A 13,969-nucleotide genomic window follows, 5' to 3' on the forward strand; every position below is an offset into this window, starting at 1 on the left:
AAAACCTACACATATGACAAAACGTGCACACACGCACACACGCACACATATTAGTTCATGTGAAACCGAAGACATCTGAAGAAGATCGGTGTATTATTTTTATGTCAATTTCCTGGCGTGACATTATGCTACGGTTTTGAAATACGTTAACACTGGGAGAAATTGGGAGAAACTGAGAGAAGGTACGCAGGACGTCTCTGTGTTATTTCTTACAACTCCGCGTATCTACAATTATGTCAAAATAAAAGCTTTAATTAAAAAAAAAATTTAAAGCTCTTCTAGTGATTTTTTCAACCAGGGATGAGCATTATTTTTCATTGAACGTCATGTTGAGCCTTTTTTAAATTCAATGTCCCATTCGGTATAGTCCATACACTTCCCTCTTTCAATAGTCAAGGAGAAAATGGTCACCCTTTCAGGATATAGACGTCCATGTCTGGCCCAGCGCTAGCCAGACGATAGACAACTCCTTAATGGAGAACCAATGGACAGAGAGGAGCTTTCGACAGGCCCAGGCTCTCCTATTCACTAGCTCTGCGACTTTGTGCAAATTACTCAATCCCACTGAGCATCTCCGCAAAGTGGCACATTAATTATGCCTGCTTTAAACGGTGGCTGTGGGTTGGAGATATGGAGGTAAGAAGCCTTGAAGATGGAAGTTTCTCGGTGGTAGAAGCTGTCGTCACACGTTTAATGGGTGGTGAGGAAGTGGGTGTATGTAAGCCTTTTCATCAACCCTGGGCCTTCACCCCACCTGAAAACACCTGTGCACTCGCCCTGTCTCCACCTCCCTGAACCCCAAACATGCTCTCTCAACACCTGGAAGCAGTCTGCCAATCACAGGGTTTAGGGGCCAAGGTTGACTGGAGGATTTCTCTGTCTCTGAGACCTGCTGTGGATCTAAAGGGCTAACACAGGGAAGAACTAACTGCCTAAAACAGTTTCCCCTCCTGCGTCAGACACTGGTACACTCCAAATGAACAGCCCCAGAGGTGAGGTTAGAGCTGGATTTAACTAGGATATGTCCGATGTTTTCCCCACTCATGTTTAATATAACACGAGGCTTCCCTCTCTCTGTCAATTAGAGCCTTTCTGTAGAGTCTGCAGTGTAGACGACCCCAGCTTCCCAGCCTGTGTGTGCAGACCCTTTCTATGGTGTGCAAGTGAGTACACAAGTACACACATGAATACGCGTGTGCGCGCGCACACACACACACACACTCCTGTGCCACACACGCCTTCTTCTCAGGAAGGGCTCGGATTCTGGTGTGACAAGGGTAGTGTTTGCATGCCAAGGCCTCGCAGAGCCCATCTCCTCACCTGGGCCAGGAGGAGGGACGTGGAAGAAGCAGCTGGGACACAGGCCTTTCATTATTTACGAGGCTTTCGTTGCTTCACATATAAATAATCGATGACTGCAAAGTGTGACGGGCACTGGCGTGGACTATGCATGAGCCACGTTTGCGGGAATTTCGTCTGCCGCCTTGGCTCCAGATGTGCACGCGCCCGCACGCCCCCAAATACAAATCATCCTAATAAAGATTTCATCTGTCAGGCTGGGGCCTGTTTCAGGGACAGAGGCAGCATGTGCATTCTCAGCACTCAGAGGGTTTGCCCGCCTGGTAAGGGCTGGATCCAAGCGGTTAGGGAGTGGGGAGGTGGCCCTGGCAGTGAGGGAGTCCTGACATGGGGAGGTCTGATCCGCTTCTCACCCCAGCCTCTCCCGTGCGTGCCTGTTGAGGCTCCAGCCCACCCAGCCCTTAAAGGAGCTGGTGCTGCAGACTCAAACCCCTGTGCATGGGGGAAATAGTCCCTGAGTTTCCTCTGGTCCAGAGAACAAGAAGATCTGAACTTCTCCGGTCACCGGATCACAGGGGAAGGGGCTGGGTGAGCCAGACAGAAACAGCATTACCCTCAGGTGCCCAAGGCCAGCGTTTCCCGACCTCTAGGGCCCCTACTCAGTTTTCTCGTCCAGGCTACAGCTCCTTTCTCTCCCCTGACTTTAAATACTCTCTCTCCTCCAAGCCTTTGCAACTGCTGCTTCCTTTGCTCGAAATTCTTTTCCCTTCTCCAACAAGGCCTGGCTAGTGCCTGCTCACCCCCTCAGGCCTCCAGCAGATGCCATCTCCCCTGGGTCATCCCTCCCACCCCCTAAGCTGGGTTAGGCCCCTCCTCCGGGCCTCAGGACCTGGACGCCCCTGTTCTGGCGCTTCCTCCATCATGTCCTAATGATCTCTTTGTTAATGCCCCCTCCCCGCCGACACACACATTAAAATGTAAACTATGTGGCAGCAGTAGGCTTTGGAGCCAGATGGACCTGAGTTTGGGTCCAGGCTCTGCCACTTACTAGCTGTGTGTCCTTAGCCAAGTTATTTAACCTCTCTGTGCCTGAATTTCTTCTTCTGTAAAGTTGGAATAAGAAAAATAGAATCAACGTCACAGGACTGTTCAAAGATTTAACATATTAATTCAGTGAAGGTGCTTGGCCCCGTGCCTGCACAGGGCTCTGTAAGTGGACAGCCGCTCAGCCCTTCGCAGTTCCGACATCCTCAAAGTTATGAAAACCAAAAGCTTTCTAAAAAGTATTTGGCGGCAAAACCTGAACTGAAATGACCTTGGAGCTACTTATGGTCTTTATTTATCTCATTTGCTGGAACCGTTCATATGTTTTTTGCTCCCGAAATATGAATATGTCGGAGTGCTCCGCAATAGATAAAAATTACGTTTCTAAAATCTGGAAAAATTTCAGTATCTGAGATGCATGTAGCCCCAAAGGTTTCTACGAAGAACTGTGCACTGACCACGTTCTCACGGTTTTTATTATCAAGAGTGTAGCAATAGTGCCTGCCGGCCTGTCTTATCCAGCACCACGTCTGGTACAGAGCCCTTCGCAAATACCAGGTGATGGGTGATGGTTGGGATAGCAATTGAAGTTGGCCCTGTTTCTAGACCTTCTGGGAGACTGTTTCCTCTCACCCACCCCCCCTCAGAGCCCCGAACCCCAGGCCCAGCTGGCCGATGTCACCAAGGTCATCTGTCTCTGTTGTGGCAGAAGCAGGGTTAATTAAAACCTGTCTCCTGGCCTGTCAGCATATAGAATGACTTAACTCTTTCAAGTCACAGCTGAGGAGCAAGGAGCTCCCCAGGAAGCCACCACCCCTGTCCCTGCTCTAGGAAGTGGCTCCATTCCTCCAGGAAGGCAATGGATGCCCTCAGGCCCTCCTCGACCTCTCCCCACAATGGCACCAGGGGAAGAGCTTGTAAGGGAAGGAACCCTTCAAATGAAATGAGACTGGGCGTCGATCTGTGCTGGGTCCTAAGGTATATACCCGGTATAAATGCTATAGGTAGCGATAGTGATGGAGGAGACAGATATATATAGATATATAGATGATATAGGTGACGTAGGTAACTATAGAACATATCACCTTTTCCGTTCTCACACTAAGCCCATGGGTGAGTGCCGAGTACTCATCCAACTGAGAAAGACACTGGAACCCCACAATTAAAGGGCAAAGACCAGGGTTAGCACTTGCCACAAGCTCAGTTGCAGAATGTGACTGGGTGAGAAAGGCTGGGAGTGTGACGTTGTGAAAATATGAAGCCCGTTTCGTAGATGAGGAGACTGAGGCAGGTGAGCGGACGACAAGGATTTGAACCCAGGTCTTCTGTCTTCATGCCATGATTCCGCATTGCTTGTTGCTCTCCAGTCTCCAGTCCCCAGAAACAAGAGCTCAGAACCTCCAGGGGCCCATGATAAAACGTATCCCATATGAAAAGACCTTAGGGGTTGGGGAGCCTGCAGCAAAGCCCTTGGTTCTGGCCCAAGGCTGGTCTATGATTCCCCTCCCCCACACCCAACACCCCACTTACTCCTCCCCGTCCTTATGCCTCTATGTCAGATCACCATCGCTCATTTCCCTCTGGTACCGTGCTTGGCGAGGCTCCTGCTTCCATATCTGATCCACACACCTGAGCCAAGGGAAGGACTTGCTCTCAGGAGCCTCCTCCATCTCCAGCTCATTACACAGAAGGTACCCTTGTCTGCATCCACCAGTCACAAGCCTGAGCCATATCTGGCAGCTGGAACAAACCCCACGAGAAATTCAAACAGCACCAGTCACTCTCAACATCTGCAGGACAGGGCAGGGGACCCAGGGTCTGGAAAGCCAAATCTCAGGGCAGCACCCTCCAAGGCTGCCCTGATTCTGTCTCATATACTAGAGTTGTGATCAGTTTATAAATCAGGCAGAGAAAGCTTCCACAAGTTCAAGGAATGGGGTCCCTAGTCCAGAGATGAAGCCAGTGCTGCTCCCCACACCGCAGGACGACCTGCCCCTGCTACAGAAATGAACCAACCCCATCTGGGCTTTCCAGAATTCTGAGGCTGCCCCTGAGCTCAACGTGAAGGAGCCCTGCGTTTGATTAGTGATGTCTGCCATGGCTGCAGCCTGGGAGAGAGTGGTGCGCAGACCACGTGTTCGCTTTCTCAGATTTTATGATATCTTTGGCGGTGGACGGCCTTTAGGGAAAGGAGCCTGTCATTGTCTCACTCAGCACTTAGGGGTTCTCTGTGTGTGTGTATGTGTGTGTGTGTGTGTGTGTGTGTGTGTGTGTGCGCGCGCGTGTGCAGGATTTTAAAAGATATACATTTACAAAGCTGCTCATAAATCAATGGTCAACGAAATCCCTTTCTTCCAAACCATATGGCCTGCACGACCTCCCACAAGCACAGAACCTTCCAGAGCCTCGCTGCCACATTTACAAAATGAAGGTGAAGCTGTCATCTGGGACAAGGTTGAATGCATTAAAGTCCTTCTTTGACTCATGGCAATAAAGGATTTGGGTTTTTTGAATTATCGTTAAAAAGCCATACATTCTACAGACCCGAAACAGACAGTGGTAAGCAGAGGATAGAGCCTCAGACTTGCCGGCCTCCAGGTCTTTCACCGGTAGAAGCGGCAGCAAATTCAGTTCCTCTGGGATATTAGAACCAAAGGGCCTCCTGGTGCAGGCGAACTCCGCTACCAAAATTCGGCAAGAGCATCACACTTCCTCAGGGCGATGGATGAAATCCTGACAACTGGCTCTCTTTCCTCCTCAAGGGCTCTCCTACCACTCTCCCTTTCTCCTCTCCACGCCTACCACACTCACCTCCTCGCTGTTCCTCAAACTCACCCAGCACACTCCTGCCCCAGGACCTTTGCACTTGCCGCTCCCGCTGCCTGGTTGCTCCTCCACCAGACATCCTTGTGGCTCACTCTCTCACTTCCTGCAGGTCTCTGTTTGAAATGTTCTCATATCGGAGGGGCCTGTCCTGACCAACCACTTTATATAAAATAGCCTCTCCACCCCATCGCTCTCTATCATCCTGATTTTGTCTCATTTTCTCATGGTACACATATTTGTCTCTTGTCTGTCACCACCTCCCCAATTAGAATGTTAGCTCCGTGAGTGCTGTCTGTTGTGTGGATTGCTCTATCTCCAGTGCTAAGAACAGGGCCTGGTACATCATAGGGGCTCAATGGATGTGCGTTGAATGGGTGAATGAGGGTTAGGCTTTTGATTTCATCGGTGAAGGACCTGAGGCTTAGAAACGTTGAGTGACTTGCCCAAGAATAATAGCTGTGCTTTCTGGAGAGTACCCTGTGCCAAGCTCTGGGCAGGGCCCTTCCCATATCCTGTCCTTTACATCTCACGGCAACTCAGAGAAGTAGAACTAACCCCCATTGCAGACGAAGACCAGCCAGGTTGAATGACTTGATCAGGAGCACACCGTGAGTCAGGAGGCGAGGGTCTGACGCCAGGCTGCATGTCTCCTGAGCCCCCACTGGTCGCTTAATAGCTGCCTGGCCTGCCGGGGTGTGGAATCGAAGTCTTCTGACCAATGTCCACTCAAGCAAAGCAAAGGCTTTTGAGTCGAGTGGAGCATTTAGTCCATCCTCCTGTCTCCAGGCAACATTATGTCTAAATCACCAGACAGAATCTATCCAAATTTTACAAACTTCTTGCCAGAGGATTTCACCATGTCCCAAGTCTCCCCTTTCCAATGATAATCCTTACCACAGTAAGTTCTTCTTTCGGTCTAACTTAAATCCCCCTCGATTTATAGTCAGCCTATTTCTTCTTGCCCCACCTTCCGTGGATCTGGGCAAGGCCAGCTTGAGAGCAGCCGACACAGGCACGGTAACCGAGATGCTCCGTTGAACTGGGGAGGGAGGGAAGCCGCGGGCTCTGTGCCCCAGCAGCTCATGCAAACCCGAGAACCCCAGCTCCCAAGGCTGGTGCTGTGTCAGCACTTCTCCCCCAGAGCTGCTTTCCCGCCCAGCCTTGCCACCGTGATTTATGGGCCCTGTCTATCTGCAGAGTGAGCCTGGAGACAGCTGGAGGAAGCGGGGATCAGAAGCAGGGCTCTGTCCTGCCAAGGCGGGGATGGGGGAGCGGGGAGGCCCTGAGACGGGCTGGGAGTTCATCGGAAGCTTGGGGGTGGGGCTGAAGGGATAGCGGGCAAGAGATCCAGACCTTTCAGATGACAGAATGACAGAGATCAGGACAGAGACCCCAGCATGCGGTCGGAGAGGCCACTGCCCTGGGCCAGCCCTAGTGAGTGCAAGACAAAGACACAGAACACAGAAGAATGAAGAAAGATGGAAGGAGGGAGGGAGAGAGCATGAAAGTCGGCTGTGTAGAAATCCACCTCAGGAGTTTCTGATTCCCTTTATTCTGAAGACAAAAGCGAAATGAAAATGACAGACAGTAAGAGACTTTTAGCAGGGTTTGTTTTTCTGCAGACCTGCTAGAAATCACAAATTAGCACATCTCACAAGCTCCCATGTGTCAGAAGCCCTGGCAGGGATCAGCATGACCTGTCCCGCCCAGCCCCGGGCAGAAGCCACACTCTGTCCTCTCTCTGTCTCTCTGGCCCTGGTTTATGTCTCTTTGTCTGCCCCCTTCTCATTTGTGTCTGGCCTCCCTTTCCTGAGATTTTTCTTGCTAGATACCTGGCGGCAGGATGCCTCTCGGGCGTTCTCACTCCAAGAGGGCTGCTCTGGGTCAGCCTCCCTGCCCCTTTGTCCCATCTGTCTCACTGCCCTGGCACTTTCTACCCCTTCATGATGTCTTTCTCTACTTGCCTCCCTGGTGTGTCCCCCTGGGTCCCTCACCTTTCAGCTGGCAATTGGCCTCAGTCTCTAACATCCACTGATCAGAGGTGCCCCCGACCCGGCCCTGGGCAGTGTGTCCAGGTGGCCTGCAGAGTGGGGGAGTGGGGTCTCCCGCCAGGAGGTGCTGTGGGGAGAGGGAACCCCCACATCTCTCCTAGCTGCGGGCAGCTTGGCACAAACCCGAGGCAGCACCCGTAGTTAGGGAAAACAGAACAGGCAGCCAGCAGCTTCCTTTTATCTGGAGTGGATTTGATATTGCAGGCCAGGCCCCGTTGAAAGCTCAGGCGCTTGCACACACGCACACACACGCACATGCACACGCGGGACACGGGGCACAACTGACACGCACTGAGAAGCCTCAGATGGCCTTGCAACCAGACTCCCGAATTCACTCCAAAAATCTCTCCACCGGGTCCAGGAACCAGAGACTCCCCCCCACAACCCCATACTCCCACCACAGAGACGTGCACCTGTCCCTCAGCGTCCCAGGAACCCTGCGGTTTGCAGGCGTGTCACTGACGCGGGGAGAAGGACGAGGACTCCACACTTAAATCCGCCCGCTCCATGGAGACGCCAGCCTCTCTCTGGCAACGGCGGAAGCAGGAGGACGACTGGCTTTTCGGACCAGGCTCTGAAGGTGGAGGAAGGAAAAGATGCGTTCCCAGCACACTGCGCCCCCAGCACACTGCGCCCCAGCACACCGGCAGGAGCCCTGCCACGCGAGCCCACCTGTTTCCAAGCTTCCGTGTTTGCTCCCCGCTTTCTCTGTATCCCCTTGATTTGCGAGACTAGGGGAGACGATTTCTTTTTGTTTAGCTTACTTTGAAGCAGGTTCGAATTGTTTCTATAACAAATTAGTCTAAATAAAAAGCACAGTTTCCACCTGCCTCCACCGGGTCTGGTGGCTGGGTGGCCGGGTGGCTGCTCCCCTGACAGTTCCGGCAGGAAGAGTGGTGCGCCCCCTATGGGCCAGTGTGAAGATGGCAGTACCTGCCCTTGGAAACCGGGCCGGGGGAGTCTCATCATAGACCACTCGCTATATATACACTAATCATATACTATATGCACTATACTAGCACTAATATACACCACATACAGTATATCTGCGCTGTAGATGCACTACATATGCGGTATATATGTGCTAATCACATGTGCACACTACATATGCACTATATACACACTACAGCATATATGCACTACATGCCCTACATGTAACTATAAACACACTAATCATATATACACAGTGCATATTCACACCCTGTGCACCGTATATATACGACATATACCCATATACACACGGATCATATATGCACTACATATGCACTATATATACACTATGTATAGTCTACAGGCACGACACGTGCACTGCATATACACTCTATGTTGTAGACTGAATGTGTTCCCCCAGAATTCACATGTCGCACCTACTCCCCAGTGTGGTGGTATTAGGAGCTAGGGCCTTTGGTGAGGGAAGAGATCTCAGTGTTTGACCCCACAGACTGCTCCAGACCCAGCTTCTCTACCTGTGCCTCTTACCTAGAAATGCCTGCACAGGGTCCCCCAATCAGAAATGGGGCAACGTGAGCCCCGGGGCCTCAGGCCGAAGCCACCCAGACCTTCATCCCAATCACAGCTCTGCCAGTGTTTAGCTCTGTGAGTCTGTGACAGTGGCTTGACATCTCTGGACCTCCATTTCCTGGGCTGACAATGGGGACAATGGTTGTTCCCACCTTGTGAGATCACGAGGATCATCCCATGGTTGTGGGGAGGCATGGAGGTGAGTACAGGAGTTCAGAGAAGAAATCTCAACCGATGGAAGGAGTCTGAGAGCTAAAAATGATGCTTAAAACCACACAAAGACACCCCTAGACACATACCCCCCCCCATCGGGCAGAGAGAGGTGACAGAGGGAGGTGGCTGGAAGGAGCCCAAGGGCCAGGACATTTCACAGATACATGCGGGGATCTCAGGTGCCACCCCAGCGGTGAGATATAACAAGTTTGATGTTTCTCTGTCACAGCACAAGCTGCCCCGACAGCAGGGGAAGTGTGGCCTAGTTAGAAACCTGATGACATGCTGTCAGCTCAGGACAGAATGAGCAGGACTCCGAGCCTCCCAGCTAACTCCAAGCTGGCCAAGAGTGGGAGGTCAGGGTGCTGGGGGGTGGGGACGTCTGGTTTTAGGGACATGGCTGGGCTGCAAGCATGGCTGGAGCGGATGAGCTCAGAGGCTGTGTGTGTGAAAGGGACTGGGGCTTCTGGAAGTCACCCAAAGGATTTTCGAAGACCCTTAGTCATGGAAGTGTAAACATATGCAGAGCCACAGGACTCAGAGTGGGAAATCAGGTCTCAGAGAGGGGACAGGCTTGGATGACAGTGGCCCAGTGAGAAGTGGGGGCTGGGCGTGAAGACGGAGACCAAGCTGGGGTCACAGCTCAGTGAAGAGGGGGCTCGGTGGGGGTTAGAGGCATGGACAGAGCCTCCAGGCTGACTGTGGAGTGGGGAACCAGGACAGAGGCGGGACACTGAGGGGTCATGTGAAAGCATAGACTGTGGAGTGGGGAACCAGGACAGCCACAGAGGCGGGACACTGAGGGGTCATGTGAAAGCATCGGGGTCAGGGTGAGAGGCCGGAGCCTCCAGGTGGGGGTGGAGCCGTCTGCAGCACCCACACTTGGCAGCTCCTGAGAGCTACTGTCTGCTGGGGACAGAAGGTGTTTCAGGAGGCGACAGAGTGCTATGTTTTTCCTAAAAATAACAGTGACAGGGGTTCTTTTCTTGTCAACAGAGACAACGCTCAACTTTGCTTCTGTCAGCAGCTGTGCTGGCTCCTTGAAGTCCCCTCACCCCCTGCCTCCTTCAGGGCTGGAATTAAGCCAGGTGTCAGGTGGGGTCTGAACCGAGCCTTCTTGCCCCCACCCCAACTGCCACCAAGCAGCCTGCACCCTTCCTGTCTCTCCCTCGCCTTCTCCCTCCCATACTCAGCTTTATTTTTGTCCCTCTATTCCCACCCCCAGAGGAAGAAGTCAAGAGGAGTTTGGGCAAAGTTCACCTTCTCCAGTCCCAGGGCCCAGACTGTTCCCTTCTCAGCTGTGGCCTCTGAGGGGGCTGTGCCAGCCAAGGCCAGAGATGGAACGGGACATCCTTCTGCCCCTCCCTGGCTTTCAGGGTCCACCCAGCTGGGGCAGACCACTCCGTGGAGGGCAGAGAATTAACCGCAGACCCATTTACAAGCCAGCCCTAATAAAAAGTGACATTCCTGTCTTCCAGAAAATATGATGCTGTTTCCCCATTCCTGTCGAGCCCAGCTTGCGGGGGGAAGGACATTACTCTATTGTAGCCGCCTCCCTCCCTACTACCTCCTGGCATGTGCTGCTGCTTTTATTAATCTCAGGGCAGCCACTCCCTGTAGATGCATCCATCTCACTGGGTAGGGGCAGCACTCAGGCTGGGAGCTCTCACCCCACTTCCCTCCCTACCTCCCTGCCTCCCATATTAGCATATCAAGGCCTTAGGGCAGGAGGGAGTTGAGCCACCTAGCAAGGATGCCCCAGGGGAGGGTCTCTCTATAGGTGAAAGGTTCATTCATTCATTCGACAAATTTTTATTGAGCACCTACTATGAGGCATTCACTGGTTGAGGCCCCAGGGTCAGAGCTGCGAACAGGCAAGGTCCCTGCCCTCATGGAGCTGACATTCCAGTGGGGGAAACAGACATGAAATGAATAAGCTACAAATCAATGAGGTAATCTTAGATTTCAGACTCACAATGCTAAGTGTGATGCAGCCCCGGAAGACAGAGAATGCCTGGGGCTGCTTTCGACAGAGGGGTCAGGAGAGAGCCCTCCCAGAAGGTGACATTTGTGCCGAGACCTGAATGATGAGAGGCAGGCAGTCAGTCAGCCCGGAGAAGATCTGAGGAAAGAGAAGGCAGAGAGTTCTACAGGGGCAAAGGTGGGGAGGGGGACGGTGCCCTGGCAGTACAAAGGCAGAGTGCCCGCGAGGCGGCCGGGGCTGAGGGGTCATGGGATGAGAAGTTGGAGATGGAAGGCAGGGCTAGATCAGGTGCAGGACGGGAAGAGCATTTCAGATTTTTTTGTTAAGTAGAATCGAAGCCATTGAAAGTTTTAAGCAAGTTCGTTCTCTTAAAATCGCTGAGGCTGCTGGGTGGAGAGTAGCCTGGAGGAGGAAGCTGCTTGGGTTGTAGGAGCGAGTGTGAGGTGAAGGGAGGTGAATGGGGGTGGGCGGGGTAGAGAGTCATCAGATTCAGGGTGTATTTTGCGGGTCCAGCTGACAGCACTGGCAGATGTACTTGGCCTCTTCGGTTTCCTCTGGCAGGAATGAGGCATGTGAACTTTATTTCCATAGCTGCCCATCTGGGGGCTGTATCCTCCTCTTTCTGCCTCCCCATCTTGAGGCTTGCTCTCACTTCCAGCCAGGTCATGGAGACATGTCTTCCGTTACCTGGAGGCAAAAAGACAGAGACCTCGGACCAGAAATGGAACCCAGCGGCCAGGCCTCCAGCTCAGGGAGAATCTGGCTCTGTTCCCAGCGCCACTAAGAAGTTCGACCCATTTTGCAGAGGGGAGAGCGAAGGCAGCAGGTTGCAGGTTATTCTTGGCTCCTGGGCTGGGCCTGGAACTCCGGCTGCTCCCAGCACATGGTAGGAGCTCAGACTGTGCCATCCATAACCTGGCTGTGAATCTAGCTCCACCAGATACAAGCCGTGTGACCCTGAGAAAATGACTTACCTCTCTGAGCCTATTCACTTGATTACGTTTTTCATTTATTCGACAAATATTTAGTGAGCACCTCCTATGTGCCAGGTCATAAAGCAGATGCTGGGGATGCTTCAGAGTCTCAGGGAAGACAGGCGTCGAGTTAACAATTAATACCACGACTTTCGATCAATGCTAGTAAATAGAGAATGGGGGTGCGACGGAAGAGAATCATTAGGAGAAGTAGGGGGTCGTGATGATGAAACGAGGTCACATGTGAAGAGCCCTCGACCCAGAGCCTGGCACCCAGTAAGCGTCCGTGAGCCACTGTTTCTAGGAACTCAGCAGAGAAGGGCGAGGGCATCAGAACCAGCCTTCCATTCCAAGCCCCGAGCTGGCCAGAGGGGGAGCTTGCTTTCTCCCCTGGCACGGGTCAGACATCAGGCCTGGACCCTCTTCCGCAGAGGCGGGAAGAGCCCAACTCCTGACTCTGGGTCTGGTGCTCACTCTGCCTCCTGGGTAGGACTACTACGCCCCTCCTCCAATGACCCACCCACTGAGTAACCTCACACACTGCCCACTGGGATTCTGGAGCCCTTTTTAGGCTCCAGATAGAATTTGCAAAACCTCGCTGCCCCTGGTCACCTACGGCTGGAAACCCCTTTGAGAGCCTTCCTGGTATAGTTGTACCAAGACTCGGGCCCCTCCCACTTTGCCTCCTTTTGCTGTATCCCTTTTGCTGCAGTCATAAAGATGCTTTATAACCCTTTGCGTGGGAAGAAAGTCTCACGGGCCCCGCCCACCTAGAAAGATTGACAGATAAGAGCATAGAAAGGAGGGGCATTGGGCTGGGACACCCCAACTATTCTTGATCTCCAGAATTCCCAGCCACCGCCTCCTCTGAGGACCCCAGCCAGCCAAAGGGCAGTGCTGGGACCGGGTGGGACAGAACACAGAGGAAACACTGGCCTCCCTCCGTCCCTCCGACTTCTCGTAAGAAGTTAATAAAATTGCAGGCAAGGATGGCCCAGAGGACATGATTTACTCAGGCTAGGGAAAAGCTTTCAATAAGGTCCCTCCATAAAAGGCCATTAAGGGAGCAGAATAACCACAGGCTAAGGGGCAAGCGTTATGGATCCCAGAGTGGTTTAAGCAGAGGAATTAAAGAGGCGTTGGGAGCCTGGAGATGTTATTAATAACCACACCGCACGCTTGTAAAGGTTTGTCATCCCGACTAGCGTTGTGGGCACCGACTCCTCGGTGCTCAGGTCTCTCTGGTGGAGACACAGAAACAAGTGAGCGAGGGGACGGGCTCACCCTACATTTAAGCTGGACAAATGGCTGGGACGAGCTGAGGTCTTGGAGCTCGGGAGTCCCTGGAAGATTCTGGGTGACACACTCTCTAGCGCTGAAAATGAGAGTCTAGAAAAAAGGGCCAGCTCTGTGGGGGAGGGCAGGAACATGGGGTGGGCGAATACCACGTCCGCCTCCAATCTTAGCACCGGGGCTGAGGGGGCGTGTGACATTTGCAGCAAGTGGGAGCAGGGAATCTACATTTGCCGTCCAGAGGCCCTGGGAGAGGGAGCGTTCCCCGAGGAAGAAGAGGCTACTCTCCCAGCCCCTCCCAGCTTGCTCATAAGAAACCTTCTGCAGCACGGACAGAGGCTGGAAGAAGCCTGAATCTCACCTCATGCTGGGCCGCCCCATCCCACCTGGATCTCGTGGATGAAGTTTAACATCCGGAAGGTGCCCGCTCCAACCCATTTTCGAGCCTCAGTTCAAGCAACACCTCCTCCATCACCCTAACTTTGTCCCTGTGAGTTACACGCCCCCATGCCCTACTCTTGATAACACAGGCAAGAACCCCCACTTCCACGAAGTTCCAGCCCAGCAAGGCCCAAACCTAGGTCCAGGGTCACCCCATCTGAGTCCATTTCTGCTTTGGGTCTTCCTAGAGTCCTGTGCCCCTGGAGACAGGTGGCCCCAGAGGCCCCTAGAGAACTTCCCACAGGACTGCATTCTAAGCAGGGCTGCCTGGCACTTGTACCCCAGCCTACCCTTCTCTGTAAGTTCCCCTTCCCAGAATCAAT

At 52.8% G+C, this 13,969-nt stretch overlaps 1 protein-coding gene across 2 annotated transcripts in view; it reads right to left on the bottom strand.

Annotated features, from left to right (window-relative positions):
- Nucleotides 1-10,763: 10,763 nt before the first annotated feature.
- Nucleotides 10,764-13,969, bottom strand: part of UBIAD1 (UbiA prenyltransferase domain containing 1) — a 39,679-nt gene continuing 36,473 nt past the window's right edge. The window contains exon 3 of one of the 2 annotated variants that reach the window (XM_015591291.2): nucleotides 10,764-11,625. In XM_015591291.2, coding sequence (XP_015446777.1) covers nucleotides 11,261-11,625 — 365 coding nt within the window. In that variant the 3' untranslated portion in view covers nucleotides 10,764-11,260. The remainder of the gene's footprint in view (nucleotides 11,626-13,969) is intronic. The other variant, XM_015591292.2, reaches the window with a different exon arrangement.

Source organism: Pteropus alecto, unplaced genomic scaffold (genome assembly GCF_000325575.1).
Source record: "Pteropus alecto unplaced genomic scaffold, ASM32557v1 scaffold125, whole genome shotgun sequence".
NCBI lineage: Eukaryota > Metazoa > Chordata > Mammalia > Chiroptera > Pteropodidae > Pteropus > Pteropus alecto.